The following is a 26,571-nucleotide window of genomic DNA, read 5'->3' as shown; positions in this document are numbered from 1 at the left end:
CCCCGCCTCCCACCTTTCTGGAGAATTACAAGACCCAAACCACCGGAGATTCGGCAGATCAATGGAAGAGGAGAGGCTAGGGCGGGGGCAATCAAAGAGAAGTAGGGTTCAGGGGGAGGCCAGAAGCAGAAAACATGTGGCTGAGCCCCACGCCTCCGAGGAAGCCATGCAAGGGTGACCTGGGATGCTCTCCCCTCCCCGGCCCTCTCCCTTCCCAAGGGGCGGCTCACATCCAGGCCGGAGGCCGGGCGGGGCGGCGCCGGCAAGGATGAATAATTGAGGTAGAGGGGAGGAGGAAGAGGAGCGGCGGAGGAAGAGCGGGAGGCGGGAGCCGCCCGCGCAGGGTCCTCCCCACTCCGCACCCCACCCGCTCCGCCGCCCGGAAGTCGCTCCCCGCCTCCTGCTCCGCCAACATGGCCGCGAAGTCGGATGGAGCGGCGGCCGCGGCCGGCCCGGGGCTGGAAGGGCCGGCGGGAGTTGCCCGGGGCGGGGCGGGAGGGCGCGGGGAGGCGGCGGTGGGGATCGCCGGCCCGGGACCCGCGGCGGCCGAGGGCCCCGGGCCGCGCTATGAACTGCGGGACTGCTGCTGGGTGCTGTGCGCGCTGCTCGTGTTCTTCTCCGACGGCGCCACCGACCTGTGGCTGGCGGCTTCCTACTACCTGCAGGGTCAGAGCATCTACTTCGGCCTCACCTTGCTCTTCGTGCTGCTGCCCTCGCTGGTCGTCCAGCTGCTTAGCTTCCGCTGGTTCGTCTACGACTACTCGGAGCCCGCGGGGACCCCGGGACCCGCTATCAGCACCAAGGACAGCGACATAGTCGGAGCCGCCATCAGCACCAAGGACAGTGCTATCGCCTTCCGGACCAAAGAAGGTAGCCCTGAGCTGGTGCCCCGGCCGGCGCCGTCCTCTGCCGGCGCCTACCGTCGCCGCTGCTGCCGCCTCTGCGTCTGGCTGCTGCAGACCCTCGTTCACCTCCTGCAGCTGGGCCAGGTCTGGAGGTAGGAAAAGAGCAGGTGAAGGAAGCTTGAGTCCTGGGAGCGGGGTGCCGCCCCAGATCTGCTCTGGCTTTTCTAATCCACCCCGCTCCTGTCCCGGCCGACTCCATTGCAGCTCTGATTTCATCTCAGTCAGCTCCTCACCTCTGCCAAACTCAGTTGGACCTCAGATCCATAGCTTTGATCTGGCTAACGGGGCAAGAAGGAGTCAGAGATCCTTAGCGGTGTGTGAGCAAGGAGGGGTCAGGGAGCATTGGAGCAAGTTTTACTTGGAGCAGGGCCACAAGGATCCCTGCTGTCCTGACCCCTCCTCCATGTTTAGGTACCAAGCATAGACTTAGAAAAGCGCTCAGAAGTATTCCCTGGCTCTCACAATCACCCCGTTCAGAATCGCAGCCCACCTCAACATCCTGGGAGAGGCAGAACGTGAGGCAGCTAAGTGACTATCCCGCCTAAACTTCCTGGTTTTAGTTGAGAAAGGGTGTGAGGTGAACCCAGTTCAGCACTCTCTGGCTGCTCTTCCTAAGGAGCTCCACAGTGGCCCCCACCCCCTATAAGGAGCCAAGGAGATTTGGACTCTTGGCTTGGAATCTTGACTCTGACACTAGATGGCTACTGGCTGCCCCTTAGTCCTCAGACCGGAAAACAACACTGAGGCTTCATTCAAACTGTTCACTTCCAGGCTCCATCCTTTGCCAGCAAGTAGGAATGCCTGCTGGGCTGAGTTAATTGGAGAGAGGGGGGAATTCTAAAGCACAGCTCCTTTCAAGTCAGAATCACTCTAGCTCCTTGGGCTGTACCCTAGAGTGGCTAAATGAATTTGCTTACTTTGTGACCTTAGGCACACTTCTTTCTCCCTCCAAGTCTGTTTCCTCATCTGTGACGTGAGGGGAGCCTCTAACTCTTCCCATCTCACTGACTTTACAGTTTTTTAACCTGTTGGGATGATCAGGTGAGAGGAGGTCTGTGTGAGGACTCTGCAGACTGGAACATATTTTGGGAACGTCAGGGATTTACCGTGATTATAACAGGTGTGTGGCCAGCACGGGAGAAGCCACTCTGCAGATATAGAAGATGATTGTTTACTCTATTGCGTTTTGGTGTGTTCTGCTTAACTCAGAAGACATTGCTCTGAGCATTGGGAACTGGACCCCTAGTGTTTGCTGCAGCTGCTCACTTGCCTGTGTGTCACCCTTGTTATGCTGATTCTCTCCCTGCCTTAGTTTCCCTGTCTTCACCCACCAAGATGATGTGTATATTCCACTTTTCTTGCCCTGGAGTATGTGTGTGTGGAGGGGGGACATTGTCCGTGGTCTTAGTATTATTAGCTTGACACACAAAAATATTCATGTCCACATCCAGGAACGAATCTGCATTTATCATTCTGTGCCCAAGTGGACAGATGGTGAGCTATTTTTAGATTCTGAAATGGTAACTTCCTATTCTGGGTAGCCAAAGCTTCACCCCCCTTTTCCCTTCAGCCTAAAGTGGGCCAGCTGCCCCCACGACTCACAGGCTACCCTTCTCCCTATTCAGGGTTCACGTACACGAAGCTAATACTAATCTTTCTTGAACAGAAACTGAATTTCCCTCAAATATGGGGGAAATGACTACACATGGTGGCCAGGTTGGGGGAGTGGCTGGAAATGGCTAAGGATCCACTGAGCTCCATGGTTCCAAATATAAAAGAAGTCTCTCCACTATCCCCACCATTCAACACTGGTAAAGAGGGAGCTGAGATGCGAGCCCAACCTATGGAGGTGGTTTGTGTCCATTGCATAGTATTTTTAAAATTCAGAATCTCTCTGGGGGGGAAAAAAGAAAATATATTGGCTGTAATAGTATCAGGCCTGTAAGAAAAAAAGTCTTAGTGGTCCTAGTTTTTTAATTCTTCCTCTTGATTGCATTTCTTTTAACATTCACTCAGGCACTCGAACCCTAATTTACAATGCTATTGCCATTATTTTATTAAGCACTCACTTTCAGCCAAGCCTATTGGTTGTCTTTTTCTTAAACCTCATTCTCCCCTGTGTCTTTTCTAATAATTTTCACTTGGTGAACGAGGAAAGGGAGCCTGAGAGAGGGGGGCACCCTTGCCCAAGGTCACACAGTAAGCAAACGGGAGCTTCGGAACTCAAAATTCCGCATCTTCAAAGCCCCAAAGTTCAGTTTATCCACCTTGCAATTCTGCCACCAAAGCCTGAAGAATTATGAGGCTGAGATTGTAAGATTGCACTATGAGAGAAAGTCCGGCTTCCGTTGCTTGGAGATAAGAAAGTGAAGGGAGCGGGAGGCAGTTGCTCCGTGTGGATAACGATGAGGAAACTGTGTATTGTGGGAAAGTCCTGGGTTTGAGGAGAGTGTGCTCTCAGAGGACTATCATTTTCATCTTGGTTTGAAAGTGACCTTGGGCCAGACCTTTCCGTGTCAGGGCCTCAGGGTCCCTGTGTGTGAAATGGGATGATTAGATGTGGTGATCCTTAGGTGTGATGCCTCTCTCATGATCCATAATAAGTGGTACAGTACCGTGTGGCTACCTGCTGCCCAGAACAGCTAAAGGTCATCCAGGTCGATTTGGGGTCCTCCCCCAATACCCGTTCTGTGTTCTGGTTCTAGTATTGTCTCCTCTGCCTCCTAATACGCCTGCCCTTTGGAGAGGCTCTGAAATGAGTTGGTAACCTGCTGGGTACTTTGTTCCCTGCATAAGAACAGAAATCACTTAAAGAAAGAAGTGGGGCTGGGGTCTACAGAGAGCTGGAAAGCAATTACTGACAGCTTGACTGTTCAGTAAATTCAGGCTCTGCAATCAATTAGGAGAGAGCTCAGAGAAATGGCTACTGGGAGTGAGACATGACATGCACACCAGGCCACAGTAACCAGGCTACAGTTCTGACTCCGGGTCTGTTATTACTGAAAGCTCGGGACGCTTGTCCCACAAGCTTTGGATTCTGGGTAATGCCAAGGGCCCAGGTAAATAGGAACATCCAGGGAGGGAAGAGAGAAGCCATGAAATCTGTCATGACTAGAAATTAAGTGGTGTTGGCACAGCATGTTGGTTTGCTACGTGAGGTGCTGCGGCAGATGCTCTGGGCAGTGAGGCTGGGGTGACAGGAGGGAGCTGAGCCCTCAAGGGTGAACCCTGAGAGGCTGCTGGTCATTCTGTTCTGAATTTCAATTATAAAGACAATTCAGGCCTATATAGTTGCCTTCAAAAGCCAGAAAGGTCACATAGACATGGGTGCATGAGGGTGTCAGACAAGGGGTGTTGTGGGAAACAAGTGTCCTAGGCAAGACAAAGATATTGCCTGGTCCTGCTAATGGTACCACGAGAAACCATGGATCTAGCATTGCTGGGTCTTGATTTTTTTTAAGGGAAATTGGAAAATCAACTACTAAGATTTTTTTTTTAAATAAATAGTATCAGATGGCCATGAGATGGCTCAGTGAATGAAGGTGCCTGCCACCATGCCCGCCTGACAACCTGAGTTCACTCTGTGGGACTCACACGGACCCAGACACTGACTCATAAAAGTTGTTCTCTGACCTTTACACCTGTGTAGTGTCACACACACACACACACACACACACACACACACACACACACACGCACGCACGCACGCACATGCATTCATATAACTTTAAAAAAATAGCATCAGCCAAAGAAAAAGTCGGAAGGATGTTCTTTGCATCATCTCAGACAGACACTTCACAAAACAGAAGGTCCTTTCGCACAGATGTCATTAGTTAAGACATAAAAGGAAGGAGTTCATGGACACTGCGCACCTGCCACGCTGCAGCAAGGGCTGCATGAGATGTTCCAGGCATCTTGTATTAAAACCTTCCCTCAGCGGTTACTGATACAGTCATTCATCAGACAAGGAAGCAAAACTCAGAGGAGTCAAGGAGCTGGATTGAGGTTATAGGAATAGGTAGGGGGGAGGGGAGGGGCCTACCCAGCTTTGTCTAGTTCCCAGACCTAGCTCTGTCCCTGTCCTGACATACTTGCTGTGTTTCGGGATCCTTGGAAAATGCCTTGAAGCAGTGGCAGACTGAGTCCCTGGGAGAAGAGCAAATAGATCCTTTGGCAGGGAGGGCGTGAATCTGGCTGTGGGCTGGACACACCAGCTCATCCTCATCCACCTCCTCCCAACCCCACCCCACACCCGCTCTCTGAGCTTTTAAGCCACCGAGGGCTGTTAAACCAATTAAAGTCCCAACTCTGCCTCTTCTGACCCCTGTGGGCAGCAAAGCAGTAAGCCATGAATCCCGCTCTCCCTAATCTTGAACTCATGGGCCCCAGCTTTGCTCAGATAAGCATGGCTTCCTAAGCCAATTAGTGTGAGGAGAGCTGGCATGGGATTCCTCCCTGGCTGTCAGAGTCTGAGCACCTTGAAGTGTGGAGCAGGGGAGGTGGCAGTGAGCTCCTGGGGCCTCCCTCTCATAGCTCACCCAGTCCAGCTGTACTGTCACTGCCTGGGTGTGCCAGCGAGTCCTACACTCCAGAAACTTCTCTAGTGAGTCAGTGCTGCTGTGAAAGCGGCTCTGGGTTCCCCTCCGCAGAGCTGGATCTTTTCGTGTAATGTGAAAAGCGTGAACTCTGCATTCAGGGTCTCCATTCAGATCCTGAACCCACTGGTCTAACGAGCCACCCAATCCCCATTCCTCCCAGAATAGAAAGCAAGACTGCACCCATCTGCTTGTTGCGGTGTTTGGGGATTAATGAGGTAACACGTGCCAAGGACTTAGCCAGGGCTGGCCCCGTCATATAAGTATTCAAAACCCGGCGGCAGCAGAGCCGGTGAGATGTCTTGGCAGGTGAAGGAGGACAACATGCAGCCCAAGAACCTGTGATCAAGCCAAGGGACACACATGGCGGAAGGAGAGAACATGGGAGTTTCACACATGAGTGGTGGCACGCACATGCCACCCCTACACACCGGCACACAAGATAGATGAATCTAAGTGTAATTTTAAGAAACTGATAGCAGAGGTTAGCACCAGTAGCCATTGGTGGGGCTGGCGACTGTGAGCCACAGTGACGTGGAACTCGTGTATTTAATCTGAAGCTATTTATGGAGCGCCTGCTGTATACCTGGAACTGTTCTAAGTGCCAAGGATAAAGAGGTGACTAAGGTGGCAGTGTGGACTACAGTGGCTCACGTGAAAAGATGGAGTAGCGGGTGGGGAGATGGTTCAGTGGGTGAAAGCCCTTGCTGTGCAGGCATGAGGAGCTTAGTTCTGATGCCCACTACCCACATAAAAAGCTACATGTTCCTGTAGCCCAAGTGCTGAGAGGAGGGTGTGGAGACAGGAGGATGGCTAGGACTTGCTGGCTAATGCTCTCACCTCCACACTCAGTGAAAGACCATGTCTCAAGGGAATAAGGCAGAGAGTGAAACAACAAGATCCTGGGTACCTTTTTGTGGCTTCCGAGTACACATCTTTGCCTGCGCGTGCGCACACGCGCACGCATGCGCACACGACACACACACACACACACACACACACACACAGCTGAAACAGGGCAAAGAACCAGTGAGTGGCAGGGTGGATGATCTGGGGAGGGGGAAGCCTCACTAACGATGTGGCATGTGGGTGGATGGCTAGGCTAGTAAGTGAGGGGCTCGGATGGCTTAGGAAGAGAATTGTGGGCAAAGGGGAACAGCGCAGCCAGAAGTCCTAAGAGGCAGCATCAAGAAAGGAGGGTAAAGTTCAGCTAGGTATACAGCAGCTTTAGGCCACAAAAGGAAAGCCAAGAGAGTCTGCCCAGAGGAGAGGGTATGGACATCCTTTCGCAATGTCCACTCGGGCTCCTGGATGAAGAATGGACAGGAGGGTAAGTCTGGAGACACAGGAGGAGGCTCCATAAGATCTAGGTGAACAAAGATGGGGATGGCTGGACCAGAGTGTGGCAGCAGGGGTAGGACTTTACCTCAGGCTAGGCCAACAGGATCTCTGCCTTTCTCTGGCCCTTCCACGGTTTCTTCATTCATGAGGGTAATGTCCACAGCCGACTCTCTAGAATCAGCAATATCCTTGCATCTGCCACTTCCTGTGACTTTGGGCAAAGATCATAATTTACCGGTGTCTTGGTAACAATAGTACCATCATGTAGCTTGGGGTGTCGTGAGCTACACTTTGCCTGAAACACAGAAGCCCTCAACTGCAATTAGCCCCTGCTGTTTTCATAATTATATGTAACGTCAGTCACAAGTTAGGGTCTGTGGTCTTTTTAAACAATGTCTGGTTCCCCTCTCACCATCGTTTCAATCCTGGTACTTACTTCTTTTGTGTTGGTTCTGAGTCTAGGATTTTGAATCATCACACCCACATCTGAAACATGTTTACAGCCGCTTGGACTTGGCTCAGGGCCCCTTCACAAATGTTCTTCCCTGTGCTGACTTGGCAGGATTGGTCCAGTGTGGCCTCCCTCCCCTTCTCCTCCGGGGAGACCCTCCCCAGTGTGGTCTGCACTCCATCCTTCCTCTCCTCTGCCATTGGGGCAGCCACAGTCCACCAGAGCAGCTCCTAACAGACACAGAGGCGGCACTTAGGCCCTGTCCTCTGTTTGATCCATAAAGACCACACAGGCGAGAAACACTGGGGAGCCAGGGGAGGGAGGGCTGCAAGGAAATGGCTTTGAACCCCAGCAGCTGGGGCAGAGGTCTCCGGGGAGAGGGGAGGCGGTTTGAGATCTACTTTGGCCTTTCCATTCACCACCCTGCCTTTGTGAAAGTATCCAAATTCTTGCCCTGGGAAATGCTATCGGGCTTCCTCCACCATGTCCCTCCCTCCCCACCCCACCCAGAGGCAATTAGGGATCCTGGATCTGAAACTCAGGAGCCCCAGGTTGCCCCTGGCTCCTCTCTATCCCAGCCTGCATCAGAGCTCTTGGCTTCACTCTTTGTCTCCAGGCCCCTAATGCCCAGGGACCACTTCCTCCATCTGCCTCCTTTCTCACTCCCCACGAGGGAACCTCCACACACCCTTTGTACTGGCTGGTTTTGTGTCAACTTAACACAGGCTGGAGTCACCAGAGAGGAGGGCTCCCCAACTGAGGAAATGCCTCTGTAAGATCCAGCTGTAAGGCACTTTCTTAATCATGATCAATGGAGGAGGGTCTAGCCCATTGTGGGTGGTGCCATGCCTGGGCTGGTGGTCCTGGGGTCTGTAAAAAAGCAGGCTAAGCAAGCCATGAGGAACAAGCCAGTAAGCAGCGCCCCTCCAGGGCTTCTGGATCAGCTCCTGCCTTCAGGTTCCTGCCCTGTTTGAGGTCCTGTCCTGATTTGCTTTGGTGATGAACAGCAATGTGGAAGTGTAAGCCAAAGAAACTCTTTCCTCCCCAGTTTGCTTTTTGGTCATGGTGTTTCATTGCAGCAATGGAAAGCCTAATAAGACGCCCTTCAAGGCCACACTCCGTGTTGCCTCTTTCTGAAAGCTTTCCCTGAACAAACCCACCATCACCCTTAGCCCTCACATCATCTTCCATTTTTTCAACGAGAGAAAAGTTATCTTTATAACCTAAGGTGAAATTTCTTGGCAGTTCTGTTTATGGGAGAGTTTTGCACCCTGGAGTCACCCAGAGTTGAATCGTTGAGAAGGGGGGATGGCTAAGGGAGATTTCCACTTGCTGATTAGATTTTGGGGTTTGTTTGTGTTTTGCGGCAGGGTCCTACGCATTCCAGGCTGGCCTCTAAGGCCATTAAGGTGCCCCAGGTGACCTTGAACTTTTTTTTTTTTTACCTTGAACTTCTAATCCCCCCAAAGGCTAGTATTGCTAGGCTTGCACCACCATGCCCTGATTTATATAGTGCTGCGGATCGAACCTGGGACTTAGTCCATGCTAGGCAAGCACTCCATGACCTGAGTTACAGCTGTAGCCCATAATTATATACTTCTTGCATTGTCTGAAGATTTTACCTCTGGTTTTTAGTTCACTAGAACATAAATAATAACGTTCATGTATGTTGTAAAAACAACTATCTTGATGGGTGTGGTAGCAGCTGCCTCTGTAATTCTGACACTGGGGAGGCAGGTTCAAGGCCAGCCTGGTTTACAGAAAGTCAGCTAGAGCTACATAGGGAGAGAATGTCTTTAAAAATTGAATATTAACCAGACACAGTGGTGCACACCTGTAATCCCAGCACTCTGGGAGGCAGAGGCAGGCAGATCTCTGTGAGTTCGAGGCCAGCCTGGTCTATATAGTGAGTCCAGGACAGCCAAGGCTATACAGAGAAACCCTGTCTCGGAAAAAGAAAAAGAAATAGAATATTACTAAAACCTAGAGTTCTTGCTTATTAAGACTTAGATTATATCACTGCCTCTGTGGAAGACAGGATGAGGAACAAGGGCCTGCAGAACCGGAACCCTGTCCCACCACCTGCGTGGTTTTCAGTGAGCCACCTGACCTCTCTTCACCTTGGTTTCCTCTCAGTCCCTGTGTGCATGGCCGTTGTGCGGCCATATTGAGCTAGTACACAGAGCATGCCTTATACATTAGTAAGCATTATTCAGCACATAGTATCCTCAGTGTTATCTAGCATTATTGGCCCATTTTACAGATGTAAAGCTGAGCTACAGAGAGGACTAGCCTTCCAGTTGTTAGCAAAGCCAGGGCTGAAAACCACGTGGTCAGGCCTCCTGAGCCCACCTGTGTGAGTCTAAGCCATCCCACTTTCTGCTAACTAAGTGTATACTTTTGTAAAAGTGTTTTTTAATTCTATGCATACGTGTGGGTGTGTGCACATGACTGCAGTTGCCCTTGGAAACTGGTAGAGGTCACTTGATCCTGGCTGAAGTTACAGACGGCTGTGAGACGAGTGATGTGGGTGCTTGGAACTGGACTCAGGTCCTCTGCGAGAGCAACAAGTACTTTCTAACTGCTAAACCATATTAATATTTTTTAATCTTTTGTGTGAGTGTGTGTTTGTGTGAGTGAGCATATGTGAGTGCGAGCCTGGGTATGCTATGGGCATGTGTAGAGGTCAGAAGGCAACCCTGAGTGGTCAGTCTTAGCCTCATACCTTGAGACGGTTTCTTGCTGTTTCCCATTCGTATACTCCAGGCTAGCTGGCCCACCACTTTCTGGGGGACTCTCCTGTTTTTGCCTCCCCTTTTACTAAAGGAGTGCTGGGATACAGGCACATATCTTATTGCAACACACACACACACACACACACACACACACACACACACACACACACACACACTTCAGATGGGTTCAGGGATTCAAATGCAGTCTCCACACTTGCACAAGTGTTTTACTCACTGACCCACCCACCCACCCCCGATACCTGGTTAAGTGCTGTGTTTTGTTTTTGTTTTGTTTTGTTTTGTTTGAAACAGGGTCTCTCTGTGTTAGCCTTGGCTGTCCTGGACTCGCTTTGTAGACCAGGCTGGCCTTGGACTCACAGCAATCCACCTGCCTCTGTCTCCCGAGTGCTGGGATTAAAAGCATGCGCCACCACGCCCGGCTAAGTGTTTTCTTATAGATAGAACAATCATATATTATTTTGGGAATGAGAAGAAAAAAAAATTCAGAAAAGCACCTCAAATGTTTTATTTTAATGCAAAATAAATGACTGCTAACATTCCAGGCTCTTCTTTGGCTGTCCATCCCTGTCAGCCCATCTGGCTGGCTTCCCTGTAGATCACAAGCCTGGCCTTGTCCTTGCTACCTTCGGTGGCCTTGCACCCCACCAGCTCCTGGTCAAGGAGCCTGCTGGAATGGGTTTTGGCTTCATGACTGTGGTATCAGAGCTAGGGCAGTGTACAAACCTGCAGCTTGGGGACAGCAGTGAGGCTTGCTGGGACTCCAGCCTCAACCTTCAGCTGCCAGTGGGCTGAGGGTAAGATGTGACATGAAAACCTGAGTCTAGTTCCCCAGAGGACAAGGCCTTAGAAGACAGAAGTAAAGTTCTATGTGAAGTGGGTGCTTAATATTGTTGACTGAACTGAGTAGAACCTTTGAGATTGGAGTCCTGGGCACTCCACTTCCTGGGTCTGCGAAATTCAGATGTCAGCTGGAGGACTTGGCGCTGAGTTTTCCCAGGGCTTGGGCAAGAACACAGAGGATCAGAGCACTCTGTGTCCTGAGCAGGTCAGGATCGCATCACCTTGTAGCTGTGTGATCCTGGCCAGAGTTGCTTCACCAGCCAGAGATTTGTCTACCAGAGATTTGTCTAAAAGATAGAAGAGAAGCTGGGCGGTGGTGGTGCATGCTTTTAGTCCCAGCACTCGGGAGGCAGAGGCCATCGGATCGCTGTGAGTTCGAGACCAGCCCGGTCTACAGAGTGAGTCCAGGACGGCCAGAGCTGTTAGACAGAGAAACTCTGTCTCGGAAAAACCAAAGGGGGAAAAAAAAGATGGAAGAGAGATGGTGGTTCAACCTCTGGGTTCTTCCAGAGGTGTCGGCACTTGCCACAGAGTGCATCCTTAGAAAACACGGAGTGTTGCTACCTTATGGGCTAAGCCCATCCTATTGCTTAATAACAAAAGAAAAAGGGGGATGGAGAGGAGCCCCAGGGGTCCTAATTCTCAGTAACCCTCACCTCCTGAGCCCCACAGAGGAAGACTCCTGTTCTGTGGCTCCAAAGCAATGCACACACAGACGATCCAATGTTAAAGGGAGGTGGGGGGGTCTTTTGCATAAAAGCAAGAAGACCTCACAGCTCTTGCAAGGGCACGAACACCCACCAGCAGAGGGTGTGGAGGAGGCTGCTAACTGAAATGTTGTAAGCAGGGACTTTCTTTTTCTTCAGTTTAAAGGACAAACTGGATGACTGTAATGTCCCTTATAGTTTAACCTCACAGCCTTGACGTCGGGTCTTGTAAATTCCGTGCTGCTGGACTGTCACGATGCAGGCCCGAAATCGATGACATCTGGGGACATCCAGCCTGGGATGTGTTTGCTCCCTATAGTTTTATCTCACCTGCTTTCTATTGCTTTCATTTTATGTATTTGCCTTTTAAATTTATTTCACCCGGCTTTTACAGTGCTGGGATCAAACTCCTGTGCCTCACCGGTGCCAGGTGCATGCTCTGCCCCTGAGTCACACCCCTGAGCCACACCCCTGGCATTGCCTTTTTTTTTTTTTTTTTAAGAAACATAGTTTTTAGAATGTAAAATTCTAAACATATACAAAAGCAGAGTGACTAGGCTGACAAACCGCACTTTGTATCACTAATGTCATCGATTCCTGGCCAATCTGATTCAATGCTGCCTGCAGACTCTGTGGGGTCAGCATCAGTCTGTGTCTGCACCATCTAATGTGGTAGCCCCCAGCCACCAACAGCTATGGAGCCCTTGGAATGGAAGAGGTGAAATGGATGAACATATTTTTAAGTGAATTTAATTTTTTCAATTTTATTTTTATTTTCTGTGTATGAGCATTTTGCCTAAGGGGTGTGTGTGTGTGTGTGTGTGTGTGTGTGTACCATGTGCAGGTGTGTATGTGTGGGCATGTGTATATAGGTCAGAGAACATTCTCCTGGGTCATTTCTTAGGTGTCTCCCACCTTTTGTTTGAGACAGGAGTCTTTCACTGACCTGGAATCTCACCAAGAAGGCTAGCCTAGCTGGCCAGTGAACTTCCAGGGGTCAGCTTCTCCTAGACTCCCAATTTGCCATAACTACCAGGTTTGCAAGTACTACCATGCCTGGTTCTTTTTATCTCCCTTTCTTTCTTTCTTTCTTTCTTTCTTTCTTTCTTTCTTTCTTTCTATGTATAGGAGTGTTTTGCTTGCATGTGTTATGCACCATGTGTGTGCCTGGTACCTGTAAAGGTCAGAAGAAGGTATCAGGTCCCCTGTAACTGGAGTTACAGATGGTTGGGAGCCGCCCACGTAGGTGCTGGGAACCCCAGCCAGGTCGTCTGGAAGAGCAGTCAACTCACAAAAGCACACAAGGGTTTCTTTTGAAATCATGTGGTATTTCTTTAATTAGTTGCCATCTTTTCCAGCTTGAGACTTTCCTTTCTTGCATTAATATCCTCATTACTGGCTTGGGAAACAATTAGAAGGGAAAACAAAATGAAGCCCCTGTCGTTGGATTCCACCTTCTCCCAGGGTGCTTACGGCTGAAGCATGGCTGCTCTTTGGAGAGAGGGCCTGCCTCCACAGCTCTCCAGAGCCCTGGGGAATGAAATCAGCTCAGTCCTCAGAGCACTGGCATTGGAAGCTCCAACTCTGATTCCTTCTCTCTGCGTTAGTTTCCAGACATCTTCAAATGTCACCAGAAGATTGGAATTAAGGCCTCTGCCTCTGGACATGCTAGTTCCACCCAAGGGATGGTGGGGGGAGTAAACAAAGGACCTTCAGAGCATGAGGCTCTGGGCTTTTGTCTCTCCTGCACGTCACCAACCCATAACATAGATGGCAAAGTTGAGGCCCAAGAAAGAAGGGATGCGAGAAGCCAGAACCTAGTCCCAAACAGCCTGCTCCAGAGCAGCTCTCTGTGTGTGTTTCATACAAGAATATGGATGCAGCCTGGGAGCTGGTGAGAGAGAGAGAGCAGGATGAGAGAAAGTCACAAGTTTTTAGCTAGGGCTTAAAATCAGTGTCCGGAAGTGCTTGGCCTGGTGCCAGCAAAGAAGAGGGGCTGTGACTCTGCAGGGGCCTGTGAGGGAGGAGGGAGACAGCCTGGCTCCCAGCACCACATGAAATGGGAGCCAAACGTGTAAAATCACATTCTTTACTGACATTTAGGATTCTTTTGGCTGCCAACCCCAGGAAGGGCCTATTTTCACATCCTTGCAGGAGTGCTCAGAATTGAGGTGCAAACCAATGGGAAGGAGATATTAAAGCTACCCTTCCATGGCTGTACTGCAGGATCCACTGGTGGGCTCAGCTTCAGCCACACCCTGGTGAAAGGAGCAACACCACTGTGTCTCCAGACACAGCATCATGCTTTCCAGGTGTTGGACTTGGGCAGAATCCCTCCTCCAAAAGTCTGATAACAGTCTTGGTTTGTCTCTTTCTTGTTTTTTGTTTTGTTTTGTTTTGTTTTTGTTTTATAAGAGCCCATCCTTTACTCTCACCTGGCAACTGACATACCTTCCAGTCTTGTCCCTGTGTAGTGAGTTCCCCACAGCTAACGGTTACCTCTAAAACTGCTGTGCTTAAAAAAAAAAAAAAAAACCTTCCTGAGTCATGTGATAAAGGCTAAATCAGACTCCTGACACCTCATCTCTCCCTCCCTCCCTCTCACTACCTCAGGACATTTGCTTAAGTTGTATCCTTTACCAGAATCCACCTCTTCCCCCGCCCCCCCCCCCCCACCTTATCTGCTTAGCTCATGTGCCTGACTCAACTTGTCCAGCAATCAGGACTTCCATGGAATCTTTCCTGATTGCAGCGCCTTCTCCAGGCCCACTGGTATCCTCTGTGCTGGAGCACAAGACTTTGCCTGGGATGTGACTGGAGCCTGGAGCCTATGGAACATGTTTTTCTCCTGTTTGCAAGATGATTTAATCAATGCCCAGGCCTCCGTTATTATAAATAGCTCCTACAGATGGGTTGGATCCCTCTTGCCCACCCCTGTGTCTGGCATAGTTCTTGGCACATAGTAGGTATTCAGAAGGGTTTGGGAAATAAATGTTAGGGAAGATTCACAAGACAGTTCAACGACTGAGCGCACGCTTAACGTGCACAGGACCATGGGTTCAATCCCCAGGTCTTCCCCATCCCAGCCCCCCACCACATCAAATGAGCCTTTCCTTTGATGAGATTCCGTTTCCTCATCAGAATATGGGCTCCTATACAGTCAGGTGGCTGCAGTGAACATTTTAGCAAGATACAAAGCAGAATGTATAGGATGAGGGGCAGTTATTGTCTGCAAGGGATAGAGAACCCCCCACCCCCCCAAACACACACACAAAACTGCCCATTGAGCTCACCTAGCCAGCTCTTCTCTGGCCCTCGGTCTTAGGGACAGCTTCAGTGAGACAGCCAGTGGTGCCAGAAACTACGGAGCCTCCTTTAGTTAGCAATTCTGATGTTTTGTTTTGAAACAGAGTCTCACTATGTAGTGCAGACTAACTTGGAAGTTACTATGTAGCACAGCCTGACCTTAGACTCACAGAAATTCTTCTGCCTCAGATGTATGTATATATATATATATATATATATATATATATATATATATATATATATTTGGTATCTTGAGACAGGGTTTCTCTGTGCAGCCTTGAAAGACTCACTTTGTAGACCAGGGTGGCCTTGAACTCACAGCAATCTCCCTGCCTCTGCCTCCTGAGTGCTGGGATTAAAGGTGTGCGCCACCACTCCCGGCGCCTTTGTGCCTTGTTTTGTATTTTAAGATAGGGTCCCTATTACCTAGGTTGGCCTCAGACCAGCAATCCTGCTTCAGCTATCTGGGCACAGGATTACAAGCAAGTACCACCACTCCTGGCTAGAAAGTACCAGGTTTCCTTTGTGATGAGGCCTTTGAGCCCACAACTCCAAGATGTACTTGCTGGTTTCCCAATTGCTCTGGGAAATTGGCGCTTAATGGGAGTTGGTATCGTTATCAGTGAGCTCTTGTGCACTGTCCCTTGCCACCCCACAAAGAAGTGCCAGGCTCCGAGGGTGGCCGAGCTGCTGCCTCCCCAGCCCCACCCTCAGCCTGCAGGTGTCACAGGGTGGGGCCCATCTTGGAGACAGAGGCCTTTAGTGGGCCTGCAGGCTGCTTCTCGGATGCTACAGGCAGAGCCTGGGAGCCTCTGGAAGCTGCTGTGGTTTTGGCCCAGAGCCCCGAGGGGGAGTGGGGAGGGGCGAGAACACACACGTTCAGAAAACTCGGGGGACCGACAGATGGAGGAGCTGAAGATGTGACAGACACAGACAGACAGAGAAGAGCCCAGAGTCAGGAAGAAGAGAATCAAGCAGGGGAGGATGGCTGGAAAACGGGCAGTCATGCTGAGCCACGAGCTGAGCAGCAGGCCAGCAGATGGACCAGCCAGTGAAGGACTAGAAGCCCCAGGCAGATAGACCCACAGGAAGAAAAACAAAGCGTGTGTCCGCAGGGCAGACTGTTGGATGAATGTAGCATCTGAGGAACGGGATGCTATGTAGCTCACAACATAGACAGGTGGGCTGGCGCAGATCGACAAGAATAAAGGAATGGATAGAGAAGATTGACATTCAAGGGGCAGGCGCCACCAACAGACCTGGGGTCTGAGGCCAGGTTTCCTGTCTGAATGGAGACTAAAACCAATGACCTTCACCTCATGCTAGAGACTTGGGGTGATTCAGGAACAGGAAAGAGGTGGGGTAAGCCAGGTGCTGAGCCCAGAAGTTTCTCAGAAACACTGACTCCCTCCCATTCCCACCACCTTCTGTCCATTAAAGCAAATCCCTTGAGCTCTGGAAGATGCTGAGTCACAGGGGTGACCTGCTAGGGGAAGAAGAGTGAGTTCTGTCCGTTTATTGGCCCTGCTGCCTGCTCATGGAGGTCATAGGGTCCTGAAGGAGCCATGGATCTGGGCAAGTGGATTCAAACACTTACTCTTGGCTTCTCTGCTTCCCAGGCCAAACCTTTTTGCTCCCAGCCCCACCTGTTCATGCTCACCTGTTCTCCAGCCCCACCTGTTCATGCTCACCTGTTCTCCAGCCCCACCTGTTCATGCTCACCTGTTCTCCAGCCCCACCTGTTCATGTTGACCGGTTCTCCAGCCCCACCTGTTCATGCTGACCGGTTCTCCAGTCCCACCTGTTCATGCTCACCTGTTCTCCAGCCCCACCTGTTCATGATCACCTGTTCTCCAGCCCCACCTGTTCATGCTCACCTGTTCTCCAGCCCTACCTGTTCATGCTCACCTGTTCTCCAGCCCCACCTGTTCATGCTTATCTGTTCTTCAGCCCCACCTGTTCATGCTCACCTGTTCTCCAGCCCCACCTGTTCATGTTGACCGGTTCTCCAGTCCCACCTGTTCATGCTCACCTGTTCTCCAGCCCCACCTGTTCATGCTGACCAGTTCTCCAGCTCTCCTACAGCATGCTTCTTCTCTTAGCATGAGGCAGGAAGTTGCAGGCTGACAAGATGGCTTAGAAAGTAAAGGCACTTACTAACAGGCCTGACCACTTGATTTCGATCCCATGGTACCTCTCTCCCTCTCTCTCTCTCTCTCTCTCTCTCTCTCTCTCTCTCTCTCTCTCTCTCTCTCTCTGTCTCTCTCTCTCTCAGGCCTGACCACTTGATTTCGATCCCATGGTGCCCCTCTCTCTCTCTCCCTCTCCCTCTCTCTCTCTCTCTCTCTCTCTCTCTCTCTCACACACACACACACACACACACACCAATGAATACAATAGTATTTCGTTTGTTTTAGAGACAGGAAGTCAGAAACAACACAAGAGTCCACATTTGCAGCCCTAAGTCTTGGGAAGATGGAGCAGAAGCAATTTCATGAGTTTGGGGCCATCCTGGAACATTGAGCAAATTCCAGGATAGCCAGAACTACATAGCAAGACCCTCTCAGGAGGAGGAGGAGGAGGAGGAAGACTGGGAAGCAGAAGATTCCATTTGAATAGATGTCTCCATACCCCTGTAAAGTGGGGACACACCTACAGTGGCCTGTAGATTAGGAGCACTGGACACAGCGCCTGCCCACTCACCCTGGGCTTCAGGCCATTGACATCTGAGAATCATAGAAGACAGTGGCCTAGCCAGGCTAGAAGAGGACCAGGGAAGACTATTGGGAGGAAGAACAACACAGGGAACAAGGGGCTGGGAGCTGTTCTGGCTTCGTACAGCCTGAGACAGAGGAGCCCAGGACTGGCTAAGACCAGAAGGATACACACACAAGACTCGTTTGTTAGTTCACCCAACATTTGTCCCTGCCTTCTACCTGCACAAAAGCAGAAGACACTCTGCTGACTAACACAAAGTCCCTGCCTCATGGAGCACCAGCGACAGAATAGAAAGAAAATGTCTAGGGCTGAGGATGGAACTCAGTTGGCAGGAGGAGGAGTTGCTTGCATAGCATACACAAAACCCCAGGATTGATCCCAGCGCTTCATAAACAGGATGTGGTGTCTTGCACCTGTCATCCCAGCACTCAGGAGACGGAGGCTGGAAGGCCAGAAGGACTAGACTGATCCTTGGATGGGATGGGTGGCTTCCTCTAAGGATGTGTTAGGGAGCTGATGAGGAGCCAGCCAGAGCAGGATCTGGGGAAGGGTGTTCCAGGCTGAGCACGCAGCAAGTGTGCAAGTCCTGAGTCTGGAGCAAGTCTGGCAGGGAACCCCTCATGCAGCTGGGGTGTGGAGAATAAGCAGACAGTGGTTTGAGATACTGTGAGAGAAACAGCCAGGCCAGATGGTTGGGAGCCTGCGAGCTGAGGGGAGAAACTTAGGGGAAAAAAAACGAGTGACCTGATCTGCCAGGCTTTAAGAATTCCCTGCTGGTTGCTATGTGTAGAATGGACGGTAGGGGGCAGGAGTGGATGGACAGAGACCCCCCCCACTAAGAAGGCTGATGTGGTTGTCCTGGCAAGAGATGGCAGGTACCTGTACCAAGTGGTGGCACCGAACAGAGAAATGGATGGGAGTGGCACTGGATAGCAAGTCTGGTTTCCTTGCCTTGAGATGGGGTGTCCTCTGTGGGTGTTACCAGTACCATCAATGGTGACATCTACTTCTTTCAACTTCCATTCAAACAGAGCAGGATGTAGAGTACAGTGCGGTTCCTGTAAGAGGTTTCGAGAGCAGTTGCTTAGTGAGCAGAAGGAGCCAGAGACCTCCACCCAATATGTGCTCTCCACCACTGCTGTGTGCATATCCCTCTACAGTTCGTAAATTACTGTTAACTCATCACTTGATGTTTACAATGAGGAGGAAGCAGAGACTACTCAAGGCCACAAAGCAGAGTCCAGGGCAGGGCTGGAACACAAACCCACACACTCAGTACACCTCCATCTTGTCTTTGGCATCTTCATTCTGGTGACTGTAGTGCAGACAGGGTGACAGGTGCCAGCCCTGTTCCCCAGGTGGGGAAACTAAAGCCAGGGAAATAAGGTTGCATGTCCTGGTCAGTGTTGTTTTAAGACCTCATTGGCTCAACATATCAAGCATATTAAAATGCAGCCACATCAAACATCAAATGTCAATTATATATAACCAGATAAAAGCCAAGTTGCAAATGACTAGCTGACATCATGTTCTGTTTTGCAGGCATTTAATTAAACATTTATTAATTTTGATTCTGCAGTTTCCCCCCCATGTTTTGAAGCCAGTCGTCCCCACAAGCCTCAATCACATCTCTCAGGCCCCTGGCAGTGAGTAGTTCATGCTGCCTGTAAGGAACAGCTACTGATTTGGTCCCGTTGCCAAAAGGACAAGAGTGAGTCTCTGGTCAAAAAGGCTAAGCCTCTTGTCCCTGGGCTGTAGTGAGGTTTCTGTGCTACCCTCCTCCCCATCTCGGTCCTGGACGACATGAGCCTTTTGTCTACCGTTAGCTGGAAGCTGGCAGAGGAAAGAGTAGGAGTGGGCGGGGAGGTAGCAGGAGGCCTGCCAGGTGGTGACGGATGCTGGTGGGGCTGGCACCTCCCTCATCCTAACCTGGGCGGAAACAGATGGTCTTCTAGCCTTGGAGAAACTTCCAGGGTATTGCTCTTCCCCAGCTCCCCAGGCCCCTTCGCGTTGGACCAGCTGGCCTCTCCTTTCTGTTCAAAGTCAGCACCACAGGAATAAGCAAGGAAGTGGGCTGGAGGGCAGGGCAGGCAGAGGCCCCAAATGACGAAGATCTATGTTTTGGGGGGCCCTCAGAAGCTCTAGGGCCACCTGCCCCCTACTCCATGGCCCTCACTGTTAGCCACTGCCAGGTCTGTTCTCTTTTCCTCTGGTGCACCACTCCTTAGCTCAAGCCCGTGTCTGTTAGCCTGGAGGACCAGCCCCAGCCCCTCCATGGCTTCCCTCCAAGCCAGCCCTCAGAGTATGCTTTCGAGGCTCAGGGTTGATCCTATCACCACCAATTCTGGGGTTCAGATTAAAAATTAAACCTACACTCTCTAGTCCATATTCTTTTTTTTTTTTCCCCTCTTTCTTCAGGGATATACCCCAGGGTCTCATGCATACTAAGCATGCACTCCAATGCTGAGTACACACACACACACACACACACACACACACACACACACACACACACACACACACACCAGCACTGCAGCCCAGAACTGGCAGCAAACTTGGTCAACTTTCTCAGTGTGATGAATTATGAAAATTCTGGTCTCCCTGTGCCTCTGTCATTGGAAGCCACCTGTCTAGGCCTGGCCCAGCAAACCTCTGCCTATTTCCCTGAAATGGCATGGCCTCTTACCGCTGTCCACTTGGCATCTGCCCATTCTCCTGAATGTCCTCCTATGCTGCCGTCCTTGAGTGTGTGTATGTGTGTGGGCGCGCACATGTTCGCTCACGTGTATATGCGAGTGGGTAAGGGTTACTTGTTTGTATTTTATGTATATGGGTGTTTTATCTGTAAGTGTGTTTGTGCATCATGTGAGTAGAGTGCCCACAGAAGAAAGCATCTGATCCCCTGGAAGTGAAGGTACAAGGAGTTGTGTGTTGCCATGTGGGTGCTGGGGACAGAACCCTGGTCCTCTGGAAGAGAAGCCAGTCCCTATAACTAATGAACTATGTCTCCAGCTTCCCCACCATTGCTAGTGTGTTTATTGTAGTTTATTGTGGTTGATTGACTTGGGGTTTTTGTTTTGTTTTGTTTGAGACAAAGTCTCTTTTCATAGCCCAAGCTGGCCTTGAACTTCTGGTCCTCCTGACTCAACCTCCCAAGTGTTGGGACAATAGATAACGTGTACTTTAAAATGGAAAATCAGGGGCTGGAGAGTTGGCTCAGAAGTTAAGAGCATTGTCTGTTCTTCCAAAGGTCCTGAATTCAATTCCCAGCACCACATGGTGGCTTATAACCATCTACAATGAGTTCTGGTGTGGAGGCACACATTTGGGCAGAATACTGTATAAATAATAAATAAATAAATCTTTAAAAATAAAATAAAATAAAATGGAAAATCAAAATCAGGCTGTAGGAAGGGAGGTAGGAGGTAGAGGCAGAAGGATCCAGCTTGACCTAAGGAGTCTGAGGTCAGCCTGGGTTACCTAAGAATCCACATTAAAAAGAAAACAAAACCTGGCATGGTAGCACTTACCTATAATGCCAGCACTCAGAAGGCAAAGGCAGGAGGACTGAGACTTCAAAGTCATCCTTAGCTACTTAGTTCTAGACCAGCCTGGGCTACATGGAAAGAAAGAAAAAGAGAGAGGACTGGGGAAAGGACAAAAACAAACAAACAAACAAACAAACAAAAATATTCCTTGCAGAAAACCTACCCTGACTGTCCCTCTTCCCTGACAAAGTTTCCCATCTCTCTGCCAAGGAAGGGTGAGATCTGCAGGGGCACAAAACCTAGTACAGAGCTAGGTTGGAATACATCCACAAAATGACTAACTGATGCTGGCTGCAGGAATTCTATGTGTGTTGGGGGAGGGGTGAGGAGCAGGCGACTTACCATAACTCACCGGAAGAAACACAGTCCCGTCCTGGGGCCACTCAGCAGCCAAGGGAACAGGCCCTTTCTTGGCCACATTTTGGAGAGAGAGAGTCCACGACTTAGAGCACTATCTCTGGCGGGGGGTAGGGGCTATCTCTCGGGGAGGGGGGCAGGCGGGGAGAGCTGCCAAGTCCATTCCTGTCATCAATATGGAGGCCCTGTACCATCATGGCCCCTTTCACATGCTGTCAGCACACCGAGTGTATAGTTGGTCCCCTGGTTCTAATGTCCTAGAAATGCCAGCACTTTCTCATCCCTAGTGCCTCAGTTTGAGGTTCAGGCAATAGGTCACTAGATCTGTGTTGGACACTCTCCATCTGTTTTCTGAGGAGGCCACTTTTAGAGAATTCCTCTGTGGTTTGGACAAAGGGCTAACCTGCCAAATTCATCAAAGATTTTCGGGGGCTGGGGCACAACAGGTTCTGTGGTCACATGGGGAAATTAGACCCAATTCCCCATACCATGCGAGCACTGCTCTCTACCTTCCATCCTCTCTGCTACTTGGGGAGGAAAGAGCGCGGAGTAAATTAGACGTAGAGTCAGGAATTGAACTGGGGCCTTAGATCCTTCCCTACCAAGGTTAACGGGGCCATTAAAGTCAGCAAACTTGCAGCTATCTATTTATTCATCTGTGAACACATGGATTGAGCACCTACTGTGTGGTAAGTGCTCCATTTAGCAGGTGATGCAGTCAGGGAGCCTGCGGGGTGGAGCTTACAGCTGGAGGAGTTACATACCTGGAAGTTAGCAGAACAGGTGAGGGGGGGAGGTAGGCTGAGGGGAGGGGCTCAGCCGAAGCCTAATATCCTAAAAAAGAACAAGACCTACCCAGGGTTGTGGGACTGGGGGTGTTCTGGGTAAAAAGAACAGCGGGTATATAGGCCCGGTGGTGAGGAGGACTGTCAAATGCCCTGGAATTTGTGGCCTGTGCCAAGCAACCATTAAGTTTGTTGGGTGAGCAGCTTCCCTGAGGCCAGGGAGCAGTAGGTCAGGACTGGCGCCTGGCATCAACTGTAATCCATACAGGAAACCCATGTCTAAATCGCTTCAAAGTTTCCAGTAAGAAGCAGTGTGGCCTGAGGTTTCGTACTTGGAATTGGGTTCTGGTGTGTGACCCTGGGCAAATGCTATGGTCTTTGGCTCCCAGTTCCTTCTTCTAAACTGGAGATGACGATAGGACTAAGGTAGTCGTTAATGGGAACACTCAGGCCTCTGCAACCACACCCCAGAGAGGCAAGCCCATTCATTTTCACAGCCGCAGAGTGGGTCCTGGAGGTGGGGGGATTCGCCACGGCACAGGCAGGAGGCTGGGGTGAGGAAACAGCAGCCCTGGACCTGAGCATCACCTTCCCCGCAGGTACCTGAGGGCCCTGTACCTGGGGCTGCAGAGCCGATGGCGCGGGGAGCGGCTGCGGCGCCACTTCTACTGGAGGATGCTCTTCGAGAGCGCAGACGTGAGCATGCTGCGTTTGCTGGAGACCTTCCTGCGCAGCGCGCCTCAGCTGGTGCTGCAGCTTAGCCTGCTAATTCACCTAGGCCAAGAGCCGGAACTGCTGACTGGTGAGCCCCGTCTGCCACCCGCTGGCCCCTGGGGACACCCTGCACCTCGCTCCCAAGGCAGGGCTAAGTTTTAGAGAACCACGAGCTCTCATCACTCTCTAGACCTCACCAGACTTCTCCCTCCCGCCTCCCGCCTCCCGCCCCCGACTCTCTTCCACTCTGACACCACCCCTAAGACACCCTTGGCTTCTCTCTTTCCCTTCCCTATTGGCAGAGCACCCTTCACTCCCTTCAACAAACTTTAGGCCCACTGAGGGAGTCCTCTGCCTTCTATGGTCTACCAAATGTTTGCGTTCTAGCCTGCATCCTCTGGGGACCCCTTGCTTTACAGACCCTGCCCAATTACCACCAATTTCCAGAGACTCTGTCTACCTCTCCATTCTCGAGACATCCTGATCTTCTTCCTCACACCAGGTCCTGTTCACCCCAACACTGGCCTTTCTGGAACACTCCAGTCTCAGTGGATCAGTGTCTCCAGAAAAGCCACATCACTTGTCTCTGAAACACTCCATGTTTCTCCCGCCCATACCCTGCCTAACCCACCCTCCATGTCTCAAGACCCTGTCACTAGCTCCCAGGCCCCCTGGGGGTGCCTTCTGCCCCCTCTCCAGCCTGGCATGCGGGGTCTTGTGTGGCATTTCCTAGTTCTGCTCAGCTTTACTTGTCCCTTCAGACCCAGGCTCATATCTTCTAATGGTCTCCTGACTCCTCCGTGACCTAATGACCCTTTCCTCTTCTACTCCCAGCATCCTGGACCCCAATTTCCCACCCTCCACCAAGACCCCTGAGCCCTGTTTACCCCGTACTAGAATCCTAGACTTGATGTCCATGGAGATCAAAACCACCCCAAATATATTTCCCTCTATGCTCCCAGGCCCACAGAAGCATCCGCCCTCATTCTCCTACCCCGCTCCCATAGCCTTCCCCTTGAAGACCCCCAACCAGACCCTCCTCACACCTGATCCACAGACCTTGACAGCTGTTCAGAACCCAGGTCCTGACCCAGAACCTCCTCCTCTCCAGAACCCAACCTGGACCCACCCCTAACCCAGCCCACCCCACCCCTCCCCTGTCTCCACAGCTCTCTCCATCGCCGCCTCCCTTGTGTCCCTGGCCTGGACACTGGCATCCTACCAGAAGGTGCTGAGAGACTCAAGAGATGACAAGCGGCCCCTGTCCTACAAGGGTGCTGTGGTCCAAGTGCTATGGCACCTGTTCACCATTGCAGCCCGAACCCTGGCCTTCGCCCTCTTTGCCAGCGTCTACAAGCTCTACTTTGGCATCTTCATCGTAGCTCACTGGTGCATCATGACTTTCTGGGTCATCCAGGGTGAGACAGACTTCTGCATGTCCAAGTGGGAGGAGATCATCTACAATATGGTGGTGGGTATCATTTACATCTTCTGCTGGTTCAATGTCAAGGAGGGCCGCAGCCGCCGCCGCGTGACCCTCTACTACTGCATCGTCCTGCTAGAGAACGCAGTGCTCACTGGCTTCTGGTACTCCAGCCGCAACTTCTCGACTGACTTCTACTCGCTCATCCTGGTCTGTGTGGTGGCCTCCAGCTTCGCGCTGGGCATATTCTTTATGTGTGTCTACTACTGTCTCCTGCACCCGAATGGCCCCATGCTGGGTCCTCAGGCACCTGGCTGCATCTTTCCTGAAGCCCCAGGGCCCTGTGCCCCTCCAGCTGATGCCATCACAAGTCCACCAAGGTCTCTGCCGAGGACTACAGGCACTGAGCGGGATGGGGCCTCAGTGGGAGGTGAGCGAGCCGGGACCCCTACACCACCAGTCTTCCAAGTGCGACCTGGTTTGCCTCCCACGCCAGTGGCTCGCCCCATGCGGACAGAAGGGCCTGTCATTCGGATTGACTTGCCGCGGAAAAAGTACCCGGCATGGGATGCTCATTTTATCGACCGGCGCCTCAGGAAGACCATTCTGGCGCTGGAGTATTCTTCACCGGCCACACCCCGGGTGCAGTACCGTAGCGTCGGCAACTCCCAGGAGGTGCTGGAGTATGAGACCACAGTGTAGGCACAGTCTGCCTCCCAAAAGGGACAGGCTTGGCTGGCCCCGCATTGACCACAGTGTTGAGTCTGGATTTCAGGGCCACCAGGCTAAGTAGGAGTAGATCTTTGGATCCAAGAGTGGCCCCACCATTGGGTTCCCTTAGGGAAGAGGGCAGCCCTGTGGAGGCCTTAGGCCTCCCTTTTAGCCCTGTGGCCCATTCCCTAAGTTCCCCTGGACCAGGGCACAGGGCATCAATTGGTGCTACCCCGTCATGAACTGCCCCACTCTCATGGGGATGCCATATTATGCTTGGCACAGGGGGCTACACCCTTTCCCCTGCCTCGGTTCATCCCACACCATCCCTGGTGGGCCTACAAGAGAAAAGGCACTGCCTGGGGCCCAAGGCACCCCTCAGGGAGTGTGGGGGAAAGGCTGCCTTGTGGTGGGAGGGGAGCTCTGAGAGAAGGATGGAGGAGGCTGTGGGGGGTGTGGGGTGAGTTGGGGGGAATCTCTGGACAGGGTTGGCACAGTTTCTGTAGGAAGAGGGGATGAATAGGAAAAGAATTAGAGCAGAGAGTAGGGGAGGGAGCTTGGGGGTCTGACAGTGCAGATGTTGGCAGGATAGAGAACCCTGAAGAGTGAGGGCTGACAGCAATATAAAGGGGTACAAGTGTGTGGGTGGGGTGCCTCTGCTGGGGAGGTGCACTTGGGAGGAGCTCTTTTGTGGATGAGGTCTGGACCCTTTAGGTAAAAGGTCACAAGGTGCTCTTTGCTCTAGTAGCTGAAGGTCTTAAGCACAGCAGATAAAATGTCTGGTAAGATACTCTGTCTAGCTCAGCTATAGCTAAGGCCCTAGGACACTGAGAGAGGGCCTGTTGGGGAGACATCTTAACTCTAGGATACCTCTCAATAATGTGTCCCAGGGGCTGGTGGTTTTCTATAGGATCAAGGATGTGGAGCCCTGATGCTCTGATGTGGATGGTTTTAGCTTCTACCATGGGCGGTGGGGGAGAGGATATGGAAGCATGGGCCATGTGGGGTATTCTAGAATGGGTGCTCTGGGTCTAGGCTGCCAGGGCTTATGGAGTCCTAGATTTCCTTCTACGTCCCGAGCCATATCTTCCCTAAAAGGAAATTGTCCTCAGGAGCCTTGAGACAGTTCAGCTGCCAAGGAAAGAAAAGAAAAAAAAACAAAACAAAAAAAAAAAAAACTCTGGGGATATGACATAAACCTTGGCTTCCTGACACCCTGCAGCTGAGGTTCTCTGGAGCAGCATCTGGGGGAAAACTAACTTGTTTTGCCTCAAATATGGCAAGGCCCCAGGGCCTGTGACCCATTCCCGTGGTCCAGACATCTTGGGTTGCACAAGGACTGCTCATCCTGGGATGTGCCTCTGGCCTGGGACAGCCAGTCTTGACTGGCACACAGGATTATGGGACTGGGGAG

At 51.3% G+C, this 26,571-nt stretch overlaps 1 protein-coding gene across 1 annotated transcript; it reads left to right on the top strand.

The window, feature by feature from the left end:
- The first annotated feature begins 80 nt into the window (after nt 1-80).
- On the top strand, nt 81-26,021 carry Xkr7 (XK related 7). Its single transcript, XM_051143473.1, has 3 exons — nt 81-997; nt 22,909-23,111; nt 24,193-26,021. Exons 1-3 carry the CDS (start codon nt 414-416, stop codon nt 25,146-25,148), a joined length of 1,743 nt encoding a protein of 580 aa, XP_050999430.1. The 5' UTR covers nt 81-413; the 3' UTR covers nt 25,149-26,021.
- The last annotated feature ends 550 nt before the right edge of the window (nt 26,022-26,571 follow it).

Source organism: Acomys russatus, chromosome 4 (genome assembly GCF_903995435.1).
Source record: "Acomys russatus chromosome 4, mAcoRus1.1, whole genome shotgun sequence".
In the NCBI taxonomy this organism is placed as follows: Eukaryota; Metazoa; Chordata; class Mammalia; order Rodentia; family Muridae; genus Acomys; species Acomys russatus.
This window is presented reverse-complemented; position numbering and strand designations above follow the sequence as displayed.

Coding starts and splice junctions, on each gene's coding strand:
- Xkr7 (XM_051143473.1), top strand. CDS start 414: ATGGCCGCGAAGTCGGATGGAGCGGCGGCCGCGGCCGGCCCGGGGCTG. Junction 998..22,908: donor CAGCTGGGCCAGGTCTGGAG/GTAGGAAAAGAG, acceptor CCTTCCCCGCAG/GTACCTGAGGGCCCTGTACC. Junction 23,112..24,192: donor AGAGCCGGAACTGCTGACTG/GTGAGCCCCGTC, acceptor CTGTCTCCACAG/CTCTCTCCATCGCCGCCTCC.